At 35.7% G+C, this 21,096-nt stretch overlaps 1 protein-coding gene across 1 annotated transcript in view; it reads right to left on the bottom strand.

Moving 5' to 3' along the window:
- Nucleotides 1-21,096, bottom strand: part of LOC122454822 (gamma-aminobutyric acid receptor subunit gamma-3) — a 774,851-nt gene that overhangs the window by 8,235 nt on the left and 745,520 nt on the right. Inside the window, exons 8-10 of the mRNA XM_043489452.1 lie at nt 10,384-10,536; nt 5,260-5,456; nt 4,222-4,281 (exon numbers count right to left, since the gene is read on the bottom strand). Coding sequence (XP_043345387.1) covers nt 4,222-4,281; nt 5,260-5,456; nt 10,384-10,536 — 410 coding nt within the window. The remainder of the gene's footprint in view (nt 1-4,221; nt 4,282-5,259; nt 5,457-10,383; nt 10,537-21,096) is intronic.

The following is a 21,096-nucleotide window of genomic DNA, read 5'->3' as shown; positions in this document are numbered from 1 at the left end:
TATATTATTACATAATATATAATATATAATCATATAATATATAAAATGATATATATATATAATATATTGGATATATTATTTCCAATATATAATATATTGGATATAATACTGTATATATAGTATATTATATAATATATAATAATTAATTGCAATTAATAGAACTACAATATTGTAATTACTGTAATACTGTAATTAGTGTAATATTTTAACATTGTGATATTATGTAATATATTATTGTAATATATACAATATTGAATATATATAATATATAATATAATATTAATGAACTTCTCTGGTGACTTAGAGGGTAAAAGCATCTACCTGCATTGCAGGAGACCCAGGTTCAATCCTTGGGTCATATTAATTTAATCATATTGATGTTTATATATATTATATATATAACATTATATATTATATTAGTTTGTACATATATAATAGTATATTACATATTATATTATATATAAAATAATATATAATGATATATATCAAATATGATATTATAACACATGATATATATTTTAATATCATATTACTATATTATATATAATATTCATTATCACATTTTATAATATATATTATATATTAATTATATATAATATAAATAATAACATATGTATAATAAAAATATAATATATATAATATATGGTATATAATTATATATAATATATATAACACATATTATATATTATTATAATCTATTATACATAATATATTGATTATAATTAATATATCATATATATCATATAATTATAATATATATCATATATTTAATATTTAACATATATATATTATATATAATATATATGATATATATTATAATATGTAGTTATATATTATATAATATAATATTATATTATATATAATTATATAACAATTATATAATATATTATGTAATATATAATTATATAAAATTATTATTAATTATACTATATATTTATTATATATTATATATATAAAACCAAAACCCATAATTACAGTGAAATTCGGTACGTTTTTCCTTCTACTTCTGGATGTTACATTAACTGGTTATTTTTCTAGCTGTGTGGAGTCAAGTCAGAGAGAAGCAAGTAGAAGTGTAGAGCATTCAGTGTACTACTGGTTCCCTTTGGGGCATCCTTTTAATTGAGAAATGTCTGTGTGAGCAGTAACCTAAATCAAGATGCTCTGGGCCAACAGCCTGTCAGGGGCCATGGTGCAGCTGTCTACTTTCCTCTACAATTCTAGACAATGGGAAGAAATAAAAACCTTGGTGTCCCTCCAGTTCTAGTGTAGGTACATGTTCTCCAGGTTAATGGTTCTTAAACCTGAGTCGGTGTAAATTTCACCTGGAAATTTGCTGAGAAAAGCAAATTCCTCATTCAACTCTAGTGCATTTGAGGAATTTGTTTCTTTTTGATAATCTTCAATTAGAAAAATCTGCTTTTATTAAATAATTGTACACGTGCTTTGACAGTGTTCAGCCAGATTTTCATGCTTTTATTTCTTCAACCTTTTTTACCTGTGTAGTGGTCACACAAAGATGTCCAGCCATTACAAGCAGGCAGGACCAACACGAGGAGCTGACTCAAAATGGGCATCAGAAGTCTCTGCAGGGATGGAGACAGCTCACTAGAGATTCAAAGGATGCCCAACGAGGTAACAGGCTAAAAAGCATACGTTTTTTGGGGACAAGGGAGAACTATATACCTCACTTCTTCATTTAGAGAACTAAAATCCATGAAACAAATAATAAGAGATCTCTAGTTATATCTTTATAGCTCACTGTTGTAAAATGACATATTGCAATATTGAAATAAAACTTATAATGTTAAGAACCGTAAATAGCCATATGTTAAAATGTTTAAGTACTTCTTTAAATGCAGTCCTCCCATTTATCAAGATAATTTCAACTATGCTCCAAGAGAGATTTTAATTAATGAATCTCCAGGGTCATCTTCAGCCCAGCTAGTCCCTGCCTGACTCACTCCTGTTTTACTTCTTTGTATAATGTAGTTCCTTGACTTCCTCAGAACCACTGCACTTCCTGGGCAACAAATACTACTGCATACTCAGAGTGGACTAGCCTTGCATTTTATGGGTCAGGTTAGAATTGTTTGGACAACTTGCCCCAAAGCAACATATGACCCTCAGAGGGCCAGCTCCTGCCCCGGTTACTGAGAGGCTGTTCATCTCTGCTTTTCCTTTTTGGGGAGAGTGACCCCTTAACCAACCTAACACTAGATATTTCAGAATAGAACTGAAGACATTATCATCCAACAGTTGAAAAACCCCAGTTTTTTTTTTTTTGTGTGTGTGTCTTCTGAACTCCTGTTGAAGACTCTCTGATTATGTCTTGCTAGCTGGCCTGGAGCCCTTTCTGTGAATTGTTTCTGTATGCACATTCTTTAGGGTCATTACATTTTCCAGCTTAAAAATTTCTTCCAGTTTTGTGGCTATTTTTTTCTCTATGTTAAAACATTCTTTATTACTTTTGACTGTATCATTTCTATACCGAAGATGTCAATATTTCTTCCTCCACTCTTAGCCCCCTGGCTGTGTGTGATAATGTATTTTCTGGGCCTCATACTATTTGTTCTGACTTGTCTCTGTTATTTAGCATCCCCTACTTCCACCCCTTCCCATTACCTTTCAGTCTGTTGCTATTTGGCAGCATTTGCTGGCAAAATCTATGTCCACTGTGGCTTCCCACAGCTAAAAAAAATGGCTTCACCTCTGTCAGAACTATAATAATACATACTAGCAGAGTATAGATAATTATACAATTTCCTGATGAAATTGACTGAAATGAACTGAACATAAGATGCTGATTAGCAGCTAGAAAACCACCTATTGTGTACGGGTGGGCATAAAACATTCAGTGCTATTTGTGACTTCTTATGTACAAAGGAATAAAAATAATTAAAGTAAAAGTTGTCATATGGTAAAAGTGGTAGCTCTCGATCAGTGATTTAAAGACATGTTTTTCAATTTTTCAATAGAGTCTTACATTAAGTTATACACTAAAAATTCAGGTAACACTAATAATTAAATACAACAATTTTTTAAACTGTGAAGGTTCGGTCAATACTTATAGGACTTTACTTTTCCACATCTCAGTGTCCTTGTCAGTAGAGTGGGTTTTTGTGAGGATAGAGTGAGCTGATAAATGAAAGTATGTAGAATATGTTGTCAAACAGAGTTAGCACTCAAAAGAAAGTCAGGGAGAGCTATGTCATTCTGAAAATAGGAAAGGACTTCCAAGCAGGACACAAGAGGCAGATACCACGAAAGGAAACGTTGATAGATTTGACAACAGGAGATTGAAGACACTGCATGTGGAAAAAAGCACAAGAAATTGCAGTGACAGCATTACTAATGAAATCTGGAATAAAAACTACATAAAAAACCAGATTAATATCCCTAATATATTCTATATGTGATTATATAAATTTTACATTGTATAGAATACAATAAATATAACTGGCAGATTGCTACTTTAAAAAACTTAAAGGATAAAAATGTTATAAAAATTGTACAAAAATTTTATAAAAACTAATGGACAGAAAAAGCAATTCACAGGAATATGTGAAAATAAAAAATAAACAAGTAAAAAAATGCATTAAACTTTATCAATAATCAAAGCAATGCCAGTAGGAATAGTTTGTAGGAGTTGTTTGTATATTCAACTATCCAAATAAATGCAGGGAGAGTGACCCACATTGAGCAGTGAGTGACTCACACTGCTAACAAAACTGCTGGAATGCGATTTGGAAAAAAACATGCAATTCTTTGGCCCAGGCATTCTCCTTCTAGGAATTAATACTAAGAAAATAGTCACAAGTATGTACAAAACTGTAGTGATAAAAATATGTTTAAAAGTGAAAAGTTGTGGATTAGCCCAGTGTCCAGCTGAGATCGTCTGTGCGTGCATCAGTCATGAACGTATGATGCAATCATCAAAATGATCCTACAAATTAATATTTTGACCAAAAAGTGTATTCAGAACATAATTTTGAGTTACAGAAATATGTATGCTATACACTAATCCCTGAGTAGAAGTGATTTTTTTTCCTTTATTTTCCAAATTTTCTAAGTTGAACATTCCTTTGTAAATACATTTTTTGAGGGAGTACATGCATTACTCTTTGGTCTTCAATAGATGCATCTGTAAACAATAATATTTTTCAATTGTAGTTTACACAGAGTTCTCAGAAGTATTTACACTTGCAATGCTATACGTACAGAGGGGGCTTGTAGGCTTATCCTTTCGTGAATCCATCTTGAGGAATCTGCATGTAGTAACTACAAGGAAAGCAGAAAAAACAATTGAAAACTGCCATGGAATTTGTATTACAGAACACTCTGATAAAGAATAATCTTTAAGGTGTGATTACATCAGTCCATGCCACTGGTAGGTGAAGCTGAAGACTGCTTGACTGTCACATTCATATCTTCTGAATACCTATCTTGTTTTTTAAAAGTCTTTTTTTTTTTTTATTTTTTTTTTTATTAGTTGGAGGCGAATTACTTCACAACATTTCAGTGGGTTTTGTCATACATTGATATGAATCAGCCATAGGGTTACATGTATTCCCCATCCTGATCCCCCCTCCCACCTCCCTCTCCACCCCATTCCTGGGTCTTCCCAGTGCACCAGGCCCAAGCACTTGTCTCATGCATCCCACCTGGGCTGGTGATCTGTTTCACCATAGATAATACACATGCTGTTCTTTCGAAACATCCCACCCTCACCTTCCCCCACAGAGTTCAAAAGTCTGTTCTGTACTTCTGTGTCTCTTTTTCTGTTTTGCATATAGGGTTATCATTACCATCTTTCTAAATTCCATATATATGTGTTAGTATGCTGTAATGTTCTTTATCTTCGAGTCCAAAAGTCTGTCTGTACATCTGTGTCTCTTTTTCTGTTTTGCATATAGGGTTATCGTTACCATCTTTTTAAATTCCATATATATGCATTAGTATACTGTATTGGTCTTTATCTTTCTGGCTTACTTCACTCTGTATAATGGGCTCCAGTTTCGTCCATCTCATTAGAACTGATTCAAATGAATTCTTTTTAACGGCTGAGTAATATTCCATGGTGTATATGTACCACAGCTTCCTTATCCATTCATCTGCTGATGGGCATCTAGGTTGCTTCCTAAAAGTCTTATCAAATTAACTATTTATATCATGTTGTATAAAATCCTTATGAATAACAACCATTTGCCTCAAAATATTCTACTACCTTCTGAGAAAATCTTTGCTACTGGAACTCACCGATGTTTTTTTCTTAGTGGTAGTTGGTTTTCTACAACTTGAATAGTAGTTGAGGGTAGCATACTCCATCAGAGCAGCAAAGACAAATAAGAAGCACACAGTCACGAAAAGGTCCATGGCAGTCACATAGGAAACACGGGGCAAGGACTTCCTGGCTATGGTGCTGAGTGTGGTCATGGTCAGTACTGTGGTGATGCCTGCACAGGGGACACATACCAAGTTGTAAAAGAAGCCGAACAGAATCCCTCCATCCCACCCGGTGTTTTTATTTATATGTGACTTCTCCTTCTTGACATTGAGTAAATGTCAATACTTTTAACTGTAATGTATATATAATATTACAAGCAACATTTCCATAATGTTTTATTATAGTCTTCACAATAACATTAAAATATATGAATTAAGTTGATATCATTCCATTTATTCAGTAATTTTTGTATTGTTTGACATTTTGTCTTTTAAATATATTTTCAATGAAAGTGAGGTTTGCAGTCCCCTATACTTTGGCTGTTCCTCATCTCACACTTTTCTCCTGCCCAGGTAAACTATTTCCTGTCTTACTTCTCTTCCGGTGTGCAATTTGTAACCTCACTTTTTTTGAAGACTCAGCAGAAACACCACTTTTTCTGAGGCAAATCACTTTATAGGACTGCAGGCAGGGCTGATAATACACACATCTTCACTGTTCCTATACATTCTACGTGCCTCATTTTTTGCATTATCACAGAGAATTGCATATGTCTTTGTGGTCTGTCTCCCTGAATAGAACGTGAGATCTTTAAAAGCAAAACTGTATCTTGCTCATCCTTTCTTGCCCATTACATAGCACCATGTCTAGCATTCTAACCATTTCAATAAAGGCTTTTTATGAGTACATGAATTCATTGGTTAATTAGTTAACTAATCACAGTATTAAACTGACTTTATTTAATATATGTTGGCCGACACTAAAGATTTAATCAAAGACTGTGGAGCAAATTTAAGAGATATGTGTGTGATAGAAAGATCGGGTAGACATGACAGATGAATGCACATTAGTTCCCATCTTTGCAGTAGCATCACAGCTCCTGTTTAGTGCCTCTGTGGTCTGTCAATCAGCAAGAAACTGTAGAACAAGTCAGATAGAGCAGCATGAGCAGCTTGAGGTGTACAGGATATTGAACTAGAAGTCAAAGCCTTCAGCCTTGCTCTGGGCCTTCTCAACATTTGGTCAGATAAAGCTGTTTACCCTCTTTGAATCAGTTTCTTTAATCAGTACAGTGAAAACAGAATGTCAGGCTCTCCTTACTGCAGGTGGGAAAGTTGCGATACTTTCTGTAAAAAATGCATTGTAAATTTGAAAAGTGTACACTGATGGCAGGTAAATTTTTATGAAAAATATAGATTTTGTAGTAAATGTTCAATTTAACATTTTCAAAAATGTGGTGACCATGTTATGTCTAAAGAATTTGTAGGTAGGGCTTCCCTGGTGGCTCAGATGGTAAAGTGTCTGCCCGTAATGAGGGAGACCTGGGTTTGATCCCTGGGTTGGGAAGATCTCCTGGAGGAGGAAATGGCAGCCTACTCCAGTATTCTTGACTGGAAAATTCTACGAACAGAGGATACTGGTAGTCTACAGTCCACAGGGTTGCAAAGAGTCGGACACTACTGAGCGACTTCACTTTCACTTTCACTTTCAAGAAAATTGCGTTTTTACTAAATTTCTTCAAAAATTTTAAAAGTTGATTCCTTTTCTCTTCTCATTTTGGAGTACCAGTTGAAGCTGTGTTATACACCTCTATATTGTCCCACAGACCACTGAGGCTCTGTTAATTCTTTTAAATCATTTTTTAATTCATATCTTCTTCTAATTAGATAAATTTTATGTGATCGTCAATTGTACATGATCTCTCCCTTCCCTGGCATCTTCAGTCTGCTCTTAAGCTCATTTAGTGATTATTTTCAATTTGACTATTATACATTTTATTCTAGAACTTCATTTTTAAGAAATGTATTTGTTTATATTATCCATCTGGTCATTCACTAACATTGTATTTTCTTTTTAATCCTTGAACCCTGTTATAAAAGCTGCTTTAAAAGCCATATCTGCTGATTCAACATCAGAGTTACATTTTAATGTTGACTTTTTTTCTTGATCATGGATCACAATTATCTGCTTCTTAGAAAGTCTAGTAATTTTTTACTGTATAGACAATATTGTAGATGATACATGATGGACTATGTCATTTTTTTAAAAAGAATGTTGAATTCTTCTTTATAATAAATAGTTGATTTACTGGTGGTTTTGCTTGATCTTGTTATGGCATGATTTTTTTCATTTAAAGGAAGTCTAGAGTATTACTTTATTAAGCAGAGCCCTTCAGGTGTCTCAATTAAATATACTAGTGTTGAGATTTCTCCACTCTTCTGGTCAGCAAGTCTATTACCTGCAAGCATGGCATATTTCTAGTATCTCTGTTCTCTTAATGCCATGATGGCTACTCTTTGATAGTACTTGCATAGTTTCAAGTTGTGCAGACATATTACTCTGTTTTGAAGCTGATCTTTAAAGTCATACTCACTATGACATCTGAATTTGTCATTGTGAGGTCATAACCTCAAGAATAGTTGCTAAATTTATGTTATGTCTTTGTCAGCTGATTTATCATGTATTTTCTATAAGAATGAAAAACCAACATTGGGCAGAGAGTCAGGTCAGTTCAGTTCACTCAGTGTCCAACTCTTTACAGCCCCATGGACTGCAGAACACGCCAGGCTTCCTTGTCCATCACTAATTTCCAGAGCTTTCTCAGACTCATGCCCATTGAGTTGGTGATGCGATCCATCCACCTCATCCTCTGTTGTCCCTTTCTCCTCCTGCTTTCAATGTTTCCCAACATCAGAGTACTTTGCAATGAGTCAGCTCTTCGCATCAGGTGGCCAAAGTAGGAGCTTCAGCTTCAGCATCAGTCCTTCCAATGAATATTCAGGGCTGATTTCCTTTAGGATTGACTGGTTTGATCTCCTTGCAGTCCAAGAGACACTCAAGAGTCTTCTCCAACACCACAGTTCAAAAGCATAAATTTCTTGGAGCTCAACTTTCTTTATGGTCCAATTCTCACATCCATACATGACTTCTGGAAAAACCATAGCTTTGACTAGACAGACCTTTGTTGGCTAAGTAATGTCTCTGCTTTTTATTTTTTTTTTCCAGTTAGTTTATTTATTTATTTATTTTCCCCATTTATTTTATTAGTTGGAGGCTAATTGCTTTACAATATTGTAGTGGTTTTTGCCATACATTGACATGAATCAGCCATGGATTTACATGTGTTCCCCTTCCCGATCTCCCCTCCCGCCTCCCTCTCCACCCGATCCCTCTGGGTCCTCCCAGTGCACCAGCCCTGAGCACTTGTCTCATGTATCCAGCCTTAGCTGGTGATCCATTTCATCCTTGATAGTATACTTGTTTCAATGCTATTCTCTCAGAACATCCCACCCTCGCCTTCTCCCACAGAGTCTAAAAGTCTGTTCTGTACATCTGTGTCTCTTTTTCTGTTTTGCATATAGGGTTATCGTTACCATCTTTTTAAATTCCATATATGTGTGTTAGTATACTGTATTGGTCTTTATCTTTCTGGCTTACTTCACTCTGTATAATGGGCTCCAGTTTCATCCATCTCATTGGAACTGATTCAAATGAATTCTTTTTAATGGCTGAGTAATATTCCATAGTGCATATGTACCACAGCTTCCTTATCTGTTTTTTAATATGATATCTTGGGTGGTCATAGCTTTTCTTCCAAGGAGCAAGTGTCTTTTAATTTCATGGCTGCAGTTACCATCTGTAGTGATTTTGGAGCCCGAGAAAAGAAAGTCTGTCACTGTTTCCATTATTTCCCCACCTATTTGCAATGAAGTGATGGGACCCAATGCCATGATCTTCTTTTTTTGAATGTTGCATTTTAAGCCAGCTTTTTCACTCTCTTCTTTCACTTTCTTCAAGAGGCTCTTTAGTTCCTCTTTGCTTTCTGCCATAAGGGTGGTGTCATCTGCGTATCTGAGGCTATTGATGTTTCTCCTGGCAATCTAGATTCCAGCTTGTGCTTCATCCAGCCTGGCATTTCACATGATGTACTCTGTATAGAAGTTAAATAAGCAGGGTGACAATATACAGCCTTGACATACTCTTTTCCCAATTTGCAATCAGTCCTTTGTTCCATGTCTGGTTCTATTGTTTCTTCTTGACTTGCATACAGATTTCTCAGGAGGCAGATAAGGTGGTCTGGTATTCCCATTTCTTTAAGAATTTTCCACAGGACTGAGGATACTAAAGGCTAATTTACCTTGTTAAAAATTACTGTGCTGTTAAACAAACAAGAATTAAAAACCAACAGAAGTGGTGCAATGTAATATACAAGATTTTGCAGTTTTTTTTTTTTTTATATTGAGGTAGCTTGATTTCCAAAAGAAATTGTGAGAGTGCTGGTGGAAAGAACTATATATCATACATTATTAACAAATCAAAATATAGAAAGTTAGGCAAAATTCCTACCATAAAGAAAAATCGACATAAAACATGCACTACAAATCTAAAACCCCTGAAATTTAGTGTTTTATTAAGAGAACTTAGGGTACCAGAGAAAAATTTATGAAAAGATTTTGAGCTTTAATGTGTAAATTATAGCTGAAAAGAATAATAATTTTCTTGTTTGCTGGTAAATTTGCTCTAGACAAGCAGTACCTCTTTTATTGAAAGATTGTTTTACTGATTTTGTCATCAATCCTCAAAGGTTCTATTTCCATACACTGTTCTATTTCCATTCACTGACCTAATGAGACTTCTGAGTGTGGCAGGTTTCAGAACATGACTACATTTTTAATGACATCATCCGTAGAGCACAGTACAGAACGATGCAATTGATTTATTTTGAATACCTAACCTCAACTTAAGTGGTACACATGAAATTTTATTGTCAGGAAGAAAAATCTAACTCGTCTATTTAAAAATAAATAAACTAATCAAGTAGCCCTCAAATTAGATCAGTTACATTTGAACTGAGTCTTTTTCATTGAAAGTATTTTTATGAATATAGTTCTATATTAAAATTACACAAAATGGTAGGAGACTTTTTTGAAACTCACCTAATGCTGTTCTTGCTGGTGTAGCATCTTTTTTGATCCAGAATGATACCCAGGATAAAACCACAGTCAGTATACAAGGAATATATGTTTGAATAGTGAAGTATCCCATTCTTCTACTCAATTCAAAATATATAGTCATGACAACATAATCACCTGTAATGAAGTATTGCCAAAATTAACACAACTTTCTTGTGTTAAAATAATTCAAGTAAATAATTTATAACTTATTTTGTTAAATGAATGACTTGATAAAAGTATTCAAGTACAGCATTTATCAAACTGGGGAAAGAGTCAAAATTCTGGTGCTTTGAAACTTAATTTTTATTATATCCATGGCTGTGTGAAGTATTTTACTGTAAAAGACAGAAAAAGATACATATTATTTGATATGTATGATAGACATGCACATTTATTCTATGCCATTATTCTACACCATTTATTCAGGCCATTACTCAGTGAGCTATTATCACTTCTGTCTAGCTGTATGTTACATGTTTAAGACCAAGGATAACAGAAAACTCACCCCTCAAGTAGCTTCATTCTTGGTTTGCTCTTTCAATAGTAACAGACCTATACATAAACTTTCATATCTAAACTTCTCTAAAAAATTTATATTTCCATTTTTGCAGTATGAATTCAAGCTTATCAATCACTATAATGTTTTACTTAATATTTTTTTATTTATCTTATCCTTTCATGATTATTCAGAAAACAAACTGAAGAAATCATTTTATGGACACTATTTCCTCTTTACTAAAGCAAAGCCACACATAAAAGAGTTGGGATTAATAGAGATGTTACTGGAAATTTCATAAGATTCCATGAGAGGCTGGGAGAGTGTGCATGCCTAATACGTTGTTTATTTTATTCCAAAGTTGCCTCTACCCATGTCTTTTCTAGGTGATCTTTTGAAGAATTGTGTCTCTCTCCTTCCTCCCATTTGACCTCCGTCCTTCAACCTGCTGGATTCAACCTTCTGGCACCTGAAGTTCATGATGACCAGAAATGAGCTGTTATCTCTATCACACCAATACCTTCTCTTAGTTTAGGTCCTCCTTTCATTTATTCAAGGTGGGAACCTAGACAACCATTTCTGATTCATTTCCCCTTCTTCAACTTCTATATATCCCCCAATTCATTTTCCTACCTAGCCCATGTACTATTTACCAAAGCCCCTGGCTTGTCTCATAACAACCCTCAGTACTCTGGATCATTCTGTGCTCTGTCACCAAAAGGATCTTTCCAGGACACAGCATCTCGCTACTCCTGTACAACCGTCAGAACTTTATAATGGAGAGAATAAGATGGTGGAGGAGTAGGTGGACATGGAGTGCATCTCTCTCCATGGATACATCAGGAATACACTTTCAGACACAGAAGTGCTTGCAGAACACCAGCTGAGAGTGGGCAGGAGCATCTGACCAGTGGAAAATAATATATAGAACCAGATAAAACTCAGTAGAATGAAGGAAGTGGGGAGAAAAAGAGAAGAGTTAGTAGGACTGGACCTGCCCCTGGCAGGTAGGGGAACTGAAGCAGGGGTTTGATCTCCACATTGGGGCAACTGTTTGGGACAGAGGAGAAAGAGTTGAGGCTGAGTGTGAAGCAGCTGATCTGTGATGGTCTAAATGGAATGAGAGTCACGCAGACAATCCTTGCCACAGCCATACATACCCCAGTCAGGGACGTGGGTCCCTTAGAAGGCACAGCAGCTGGGAGCTGGAGTGTGGGGACTGTGGGGGAATCCAGGGGGAGGTCTGCTGTTGATGGTGGGGAGACGGCCCGAGGGGACACGCGGGAGGAGACTGTGGTGGGAAATGCCTGTGGAGGAAAGCCAGGCCGCCTTGGAGGCAAGGTGATACTGCCGAGTCTGTAGGGTGGGGCCATCCCTTTAGCTTCTCTCTCCCACAGGCCAGCACCAGCAGCCGAACAACAGAGAGGCTGGCCCTTCAAGCCCCTGACAGTGCTGAGCAAGAGAAGGAGCCAAGTCAGGGGCGCCCTCTAAAGGCCTGAATGGGTGGGGCAATGGAGAAGGACTAGCCGCAGATCACCTGCTACCAGAGGCTAGAAGAAGACCCTGAGACGGCCATAGCTCCTGTGTCCCTGCACACTTGGCGCCGCTGTGCCACCCTCATGCTCACTCCTCACTGGGGCAGAGCTGCCACAGACTAGAAAAAGCCTAATAACACCACGTCTCCTGCGACAATAGACATCAGTGCTTCTGCATAGCTGGCATTGCCAGGGTCCCTATGATCCAAGCAACCGCGCCACCTCCATGCATGATCCCTACTGGGAAAGAACTGCCAGAAGCTAGAAAGAGTCCTGCATCTATGCAAACGGGGTCATTTTGGTCGTGTCCAACTCTTTAAGATCCTGTGGACTGTGGTCTGCAGGCTTTTCTGCCCAGGAGATTCTCCTGGCAGGAATACTGGAGTGGGTTGCCATACCTTTCTATAGCATGATATTTCCTGCTGCCAGCTCCCTTGAGTACCTGGTGCTGCCAGGGCCCCTGTGACCTAAGCAGCTGTGCCAACTCCACACCTGGCCCTCAATGGGGCAGAACCAAGTCCTCCAGGGCAGCCTCAGGAGCAAACCCTTCTGGATGACCCACGTCCAGAGGTAGAGATAAAGCTACAGTTGAAACCCAGGGGCAGTGTGGCTAAGGAAGAAGACCCCAAACCTTCCCACCCACTGCACAAACTAGATTAAATCCACACAATCAACTAGGAAGACTCTGTCTATGGAATATGTAAAAGGACAATGAGAGTTCTCACAAAAGAAAATGCACTAGTTCTGACACCTGTGGACATTGAGGGCAAGAATACACAGGAATAGGACCAGACTAGAGTCTGAGCAGACCCCACAGCAGGTCCAGAGACCAGCCCAGTGTTGAAAGGCATCCTAGGGAGGTAAGGTGGACTGTGACTCCCAGTGAGGGAATGGGTGCTGACAGCAGAGACCCAAGAAAAATATTTTTTATATTTTGACTTGTTCTATAGTTGCTTCTGGATGTTCCCCCTGCCCCCTTTTCACTCTGTTGTTGTAGTTGATGATTTTTACTAGTACTATTAAATCTATTTAAACTTTAGAGAATTTTTTAAAATCACACTTTTTATTTCTGTTATATACTTCTGTCTCTACATTAGCCTTTTGTAGTTCTGTGGGGTTTTCCTTTTTTTTTTTTTTACTTTTTCTTCTCTCTTATTAAAAAATTTTAAAATTTATTGTTATTTTTTTCCACATTTATTCCTTTGTTTGTTTTTCCTACTGTTCTTTTCCCATTGTAGTTAATCTTTACTGTATATAAATCTTCTTTATCTACTTCTGCTTAACTTTGCATTTATATTCTTTGTTTCTTTTTCTCACCATATTTGTCAGTTTATTTTGTTTTTGTTGTTTTATTCCCCAGTTGGCACCTTACTTTAGTTCCATTTTCCAGTTTGCAATTTAGTTAGTTTTTTTCTTAATTGGTGGATATAATTTTTTATTTCCTTTGTTTGCAAGGTCATTCTATTATACTTTATTTATCTTTTTTGTACTTTTGGTTTTGCTTATGGGTGTGTATATATGTGTGTGTACATTCCATTATTTTAGTTATTATTTACCTGATTTTGTAATTGCCATTTATCTGGGATGCACCTTTTGCTTCTCAGTTTTGTATGTTTGTTTTAATACCATTTACTGCCATAACAAACCACCTGTGGAATCTCTGTTCCTGGCCAGAGCCCAGGCCCTGAGACTTTGGAGTGGGTGCACCGACTCCAAGTTGATAGATTACCAGAGAACTTCTGACCCCAGGGAATATCAAATAGTGAGAACACCCACAAAGGCAACCACTTGTGTGCAAGACCTGGCACCACCTAACTGCCAGTGGCACCCTGTGCAGGATGCCTCATTCAAACAGCAAACAAGACGAAAAGACAAATCCAACCATCAGCAGACAGGGTTACCACCTCACCCAGCCATGCCCATCAGAGGGAACACAAGCACAAGTCACAGCCTACCTGAAACTTACACAAACCACTGGACCAACCTGATGAGGGCAGAAACCAAAAGGAAGAAAGAATTCAACATCAGAGCCTGGGAAAAGGAGTCCTCAAACACGATAAGTTAAAAACAAAATAAATAATGAAAAGGTAGAGAAGTAATGTGCAAATGAAGGAATGATCTAGAAACATGTAAGTCCAAATAAATAAAGAGGAAATAGGCAGACTACCTGAAAAAGGATTCAGAATAATGATAGTAAAGATGATCCAAAACCTCAAAAAATAAAATGGAGGAAATGCAAGTATCAATTAACAAAGACCTATTAAAATAAAAGAACAGACATACAGAGACAAACAGCACAATTACTGAAATTAAAAACAGTCTTGAAGGAATCACTAGCAGAACACCTGAGGCAGAAGAATGGAAAAGTGAGCTGGATGATAGACTGGTGGAAATAACTGCTGAAGGCAGAATAAAGTAAAAAGAATGAAAAGAACTGAGGATAGTCTCAGAGACTTCTGGGACAATATTAATTGCACCATCATTCAAATTATAGGGGTCCCAGTAGAAGAAGAGAAAAACAAAGGGTGTGAGAAAATTTTTGAAGAGATTATAGTTGAAAATTTACCCAAATTGGGAAAGGAAATAGTCAATCAAGTCCAAGGAGCATAAAGTATTCCATAGAGGATAAACCCAAGGAGAAACACACCAAGACACATACTAATCAAACTAACATAGATAAAACACAAAGAAAGAATACTAAAAGCAGCAAGAGGAAAACAACAAGTAACATACACAGGAAACCCCATACATTTAACAGCTGATCTGGACAGGAGGGAATGTCAGGTTATATTTAAAGTACTGAATGGTAAAAAAATCTGCAACCAAGATTACTCTACCTGGCAAGGATCTCATTCAAAATTGATGGAGAAATCAAAAGCTTTACAGACAAGCAAAAGTTAAGAGAATTTAGTACCACAAAATCAGCTTTACAACAAATGTTAAAGGGACTTATATGGTCAGGAAATACAAGAGAAGAAAAAGATCTACAAAAATAAACCCCAAACAATTAGGAAAATGGCAATTGTAACACATATATTAATAATTACTTTAAATGTAAATGGCTTAAATTCTCCAACCAAAAGACATAGACTGGTTGAATGATACAAAAACAAAACCCACATGCATACTGTCTATAAGATGTAAATCCATGGCTGATTCATGTCAATGTATGGCAAAAACCACTACAATATTGTAAAGTAATTAGCCTCCAACTAATAATAATAAATGAAAAAAAAAAAAAAAGAAACCCACTTTAAAGCTAAAGACACATATACCCTGCAAATGAGAGGATAGAAAAATATATTCCACTCAAATGGAAATCAGAAGAAAGCTGGAGTAGCAATTCTCATATCAGAAAAAATAGATCTTAAAATAAAATATATTACAAAAGATAAGGAAGGACACAACATAATGATCAAGGGATCAATCCAAGAGGAAGACATAGCAACAGATATTCTAAATATCTATGCACCCAACATAGGAGTTCCTCAATACATAAGGCAAACACTAACAGACAAAAAAGGAGAAATTGACAGTAACACAATAATAGTAGGAGACTTTAACATCCCACTTACACCAATGGTCAGATTATCAAAAAGAAAATTAAAAAGGAAACACAATCTTAAATGACACCTTAGACCAGATGGATCTCATTGATGTCTTCAGGGCATTCCATTCAAATGCAGAAAAATGCACTTTCTTCTCAAGTGCACATGGAACATTCTCCAGGATAGACCACATCTTGGGTCACAAATCAAACCTCAGTAAATTTAAGAAAATTGAAATCATATCAAGCATCTTTTCTGACCACAACACTATGAAACTAGATATCAATTACAAGAAAATAACTATAAAAAACACAGACACATAGAGATAAACAAAACAGTTCTAAATAATGAGCAGGTTACTGAAGAAATCAAAAGGGAAATAAAAAAAATTCTAGAAACAAATGACAATGAAAATACAACAATTCAAAAATCCATGGGATGTAGTAAAAGCTGTCGTAAGAGGGAAGTTTATAGCAATACAATCTTACCTAAAGAAACAAGAACATCATTGAATAGAAAATCTAACTTTACACTAAAACAACTGAAAAAAGAAGAAGAAAAACAACAAAAACCCCAAAGTCAGTAAAAGGAAAGATATCATAAGGATCAGAACAGAAATAAATGAAAAAGAAATGAAGGAAACAATAGTAAAGATTAATAAAACTAAAAGCTGGTTCTTTAGAAGATAAACAAAATTGACAAACCTTTAGCCAGACTCATCAAGCAAAAAGGAGAGAAGGATCAAATCAACAAAATTAGAAATGAAAAAGGAGCAGTTACAACAGACAGTGCAAAAATACAAAGGATTATAAAAGACTATTATAAGCAACCAAATGGAAATAAAATGGACAATCTGAAAGAAATGGATAGATTCCTAGAAAAGTTCACTTTTCTAAGACTGAACCAGGAAGAAATAGAAACTATGAACAACCCAACTATAAGCACTGAAATCGAAACTGTGATCAAAATTCTCCCCCAAAACAAAAGCCCAGGGCCAGATGGCTTCACAGGTGAATTCTATCAAACATTTAGAGAAAACCTAATGCCTATCCTTCTAAAACTCTTTCAAAAAAAAAATTGCAGAGGAAGGAACACTTCCAAACTCATTCTAAGAGGCCATGATCACCCTGATACCAAAACCAGGCAAAGACAACACAATAAATGAAAATTACAGGCCAATATCACTGATGAACATAGATGCAAAAATCCTCAACAAAATTCTAGCAAACAGAATTCAACAAACATTGAAAAGCTTGTACATCATGATAAAATTGGGTTTATTCCATGGATGCAAGGATTCTTCAATATATGCAAATCAATCAATGTGACACACCATATTAACAAATTGAAAGATGAAAACCATATTGCAATCTCAATAGATGCAGAAAAGCCTTTGAGAAAATTCAGCACATACTTATGATTAGAATTAAAAAAATAAATAAATAAAGGGCCTAGAAGGAACCTACCTCAAAATAGTAAAGGCCATATATGATAAACCCACAGTAAACATTATTCTCAATGGTGAAAAACTGAAATTATTCCCCAGGAGGAACAAGACAAGGGTGTCCACTCTCACCACTATTATTCAACGTAGTTTTGGAAGTCCTGGCTACAACAATCAGAGAAGAAAAATAAATAAAAGGAATCCGGATCAAAAAAGACATAAAGTAGACACTGTTTGCAGATGACATGATACTATACATAGAAAACCTTAAAGATACTATCAGAAAATTACTAGAGCTAATCAGTGAATTTAGCAGTCACAGAATACAAAACCAATATACAGAAATCATTTTCATTCCCATATACTAACAATGAAAAATCAGAAAGAGAAATTAAGGAATCAATCCCATTCACCATTGTAACCAAAAGAATAAAATACCTAGGGATAAACCTACATAAGGAGACAAAAGAATGGTATACAGATAATTATAAGACACTGATGAAAGAAATAAAAGATGACATAAACAGATGGAGAGATATTTCATGTTCCTGTGTAGGAAGGATCAATATGTGAAAATGACTATAAAATATGAAAATGACTATACTGCCAAATGCAATCTACAGATTCAATGTGATCCCTATCAAATTACCAATGGTATTTTTCACAGAACTAGAACAAAAAATTTCACAATTCATATAGAAACACAAAAGACCCTGAATAACCAAAGCAGTCTTGGGAAAGAAGAATGAAGCTGGAGGAATCAAGCTTCCTGACTTCAGATTATACTACAAAGCTACAGTCATCAAGACAGTATGGTGCTGGCACAAAAACAGAAATATAGACCAATGGAACAAGATAAAAATCCCCAAAATAAACCCATGTACCTATGGGTACCTTATTTTCCACAAAGGAATCAAGAATATACAATGGGGCAGAGATAGCCTCTTCAATATGTGGTGCTTGTAAAACTGGACAGCTACATGCAAAAAAAATGAAATTAGAACAGTTCCTAACAACATATATGAGGATAAACTCAGAATAGATTACAGACCTAAATATAAGACCAAAAACTATAAAAGTTTAGAGGAAAACATAGGTGGAACATTCTCTGACATAAATCACAGCCAGGTCCTCTATGACCCACCTCCCAGAGAAATGGAAATAAAAATGAAAATAAATAAATGGGACCTAATTAAACTTAAAAGCTTTTGCACAATGAAGGAACTATAAACAAGGTGAAAAGGCAGCCTTCAGAATGGGAGGAAATAATAGCAAATGAAACAACTGACAAAGAATTAATCTCCAAAATATAGAAGCAGCTCATGTAGCTCAATATCGGTAAAATAAACAACTCAATCAATAAGTGAGCCAAAGAACTAAACAGACACTTCTCCAAAGAAGACATACAGATGGCTAACAAACATATGAAAAGATGCTCAACATAGTTCATTATTAGAAAAATACTAATCAAAACTACAGTGAAATATTACCCCATACCAAACAGAATGGCCAATATCGAAAAACCTACAAACAATAAATGCTGGAGAGGGTGTGGGAAAAGTGAACCCTCTTGGAGTGTTGGTGAGAATGTAAATTGATACAGACACTACGGAAGACAGTATGGAGATTCCTTAAAGAATGAGGAATAAAACCACCATATGACCCAAGAATTCTACTACTAGGCATATACCTGAGGAAATATAAATTGAAAAAGATACATGTCCCCCAATGGTCATTGTAGCACAATTTACAATAGCTAGAACATGGAGGCCTCCTAGATGTCCATTGGCAGATGAATGGATAAAGAAGCTGTGGTACATATATACAGTGAAATATTACTCAGCCATAAAAAGGGATGCATTTGAGTCAGTCATTCGAGCCTACATTCTAATGAGGTAGATGAATGGATAGCCTATTATACAGAGTGAAGTAAGTCAGAAAGAGAAAGATAAATATCATGTATTAACACATATATTTGGAAACTAGAAAGATTGTACCAATGCATTTATTTGCAGGACAGCATTGGAGAAACAGACATAGAGAACAGACTATGGACATGGGGGCAGGGGGAGGAAGGAGCGGGTGAGATGTATGGAGAGAGTTACATGGAAACTTACATCACAATTTGTAAAACAGACGCCAATGGGAATTTGCTCTATGACTCAGGGAACTCAAACAGGGGCTCTGTAACAACCTAGAGTGGTGGGACGGGAGGGAGTTGGGAGGGAGGTCTAAGAAGGAGGGGACACATGTATACCTATGACTGATTTATGTTGATATTTGGTAGAAAACAACAAAATTCTGTAAAGCGTTTATCCTTTGATTAAAAAAAATAAAGAAAATTTTTAAAAAGGGAAAGAAAACTTTATTATGGTCTTTCTGGGGCCCAGGGCAAGCTACCCCAAAATATGCCTCAATGGCATAGTGATTATTTTGAATTAAAGTTACTTAAGAAATGACCAGTGCAAGAGATATACTCTGACCCTCCTATTTGTCTCCAGAAGTAGGAAAACAATCTATCATGTGAAAGGTGTACTCCCTACGTCTAGAGGTAGGACATCTTTATTGCCAGGAAGACTGTATAAACAAACCTTTTCCCTTCTTTAATTTACTACCCCAAACCAAAGCTCTGTTTAGATTCCTCACTAAATAAGCACTCAAAACCCAAGTTCTTTATCGTATTAATTCCTCACAGATGAAATGTTCTTTTTGGTTTAAAAAGTATAAAAGCTACGTTTGGGGGCACTTCTTAGGTCTCACTTCTATGAGACCTCTTTGTGTATGAATCAAATTTTGTTTCTTCTTCTCTTGTTAATCTGTCTCATGTCAATTTTATCATTAATATTAGTCCAACCATAAGAACTCAAGAGGAGTGGAGGGTGGGGGGAATTTCCCCCTCTCCAACAGTCTGCATCATTCTGAACAAAATGCCCCCTTGTCCCTGTATTCTTTGCACTTCCCCAGGTCCTCAGATGTGCCAGGATCCTTCCACAATGGTTGCTGCATACCTTATTTTCTGTGTAGGATGTGCTTCCTTTCACCTGCATCCTAATAGTTCACACTCAACTTTGAAGCTCAGCTTAGAAATCATTTAGTCCACCAGAAAGCACTCTCTAATTGTTTCTAACAACTGTGATTAATTTATTTCTATAATTCAAATAAAATATTAGATTAAAAACCAATAAACTAGTTGAGTTTTAGAATATATGTCTTGTTTATCAATGTTACCTGATAAGCAATCAACTGGTACTTGTTTAAAAAAAAAAAAGATTTTCATGGTTGCAAAGAGTCGGACACAACTGAGTGATTGAACACCACACGTGCAGTTTCTCAGATAAGGCCAGGTCCATTCCTAGTTATATTTGTCATTAGTTCTAGGGATGGTGACTGAAAAAGAAATGTTCCTTCTATGAAAAAAGTCCCCCAGTCCCATTTTTACTTAAAATATTCACAAGCAGACTATATGAAGCCCATGTAAAATTATGCCTTTCAAAAAATTAGAATATTTTTTTGTAAAATATGGTGTTCTGTTGTAGCAATATTCAGGATGGCCAGTAGAAACATCAATTTGGAGGTTATTTCCCAAGAAACATTAAAAATTTTTATCAAATTAGTATTTCAGTACAAAGGAAGCAGAATGATTAACCTGAAGCAATAAAAAACACAAACATA

Source organism: Cervus canadensis, chromosome 17, assembly GCF_019320065.1.
Source record: "Cervus canadensis isolate Bull #8, Minnesota chromosome 17, ASM1932006v1, whole genome shotgun sequence".
NCBI lineage: Eukaryota > Metazoa > Chordata > Mammalia > Artiodactyla > Cervidae > Cervus > Cervus canadensis.
The sequence above is the reverse complement of the archived record's forward strand: the minus strand, read 5'-3'. Positions and strand labels throughout refer to the sequence as shown.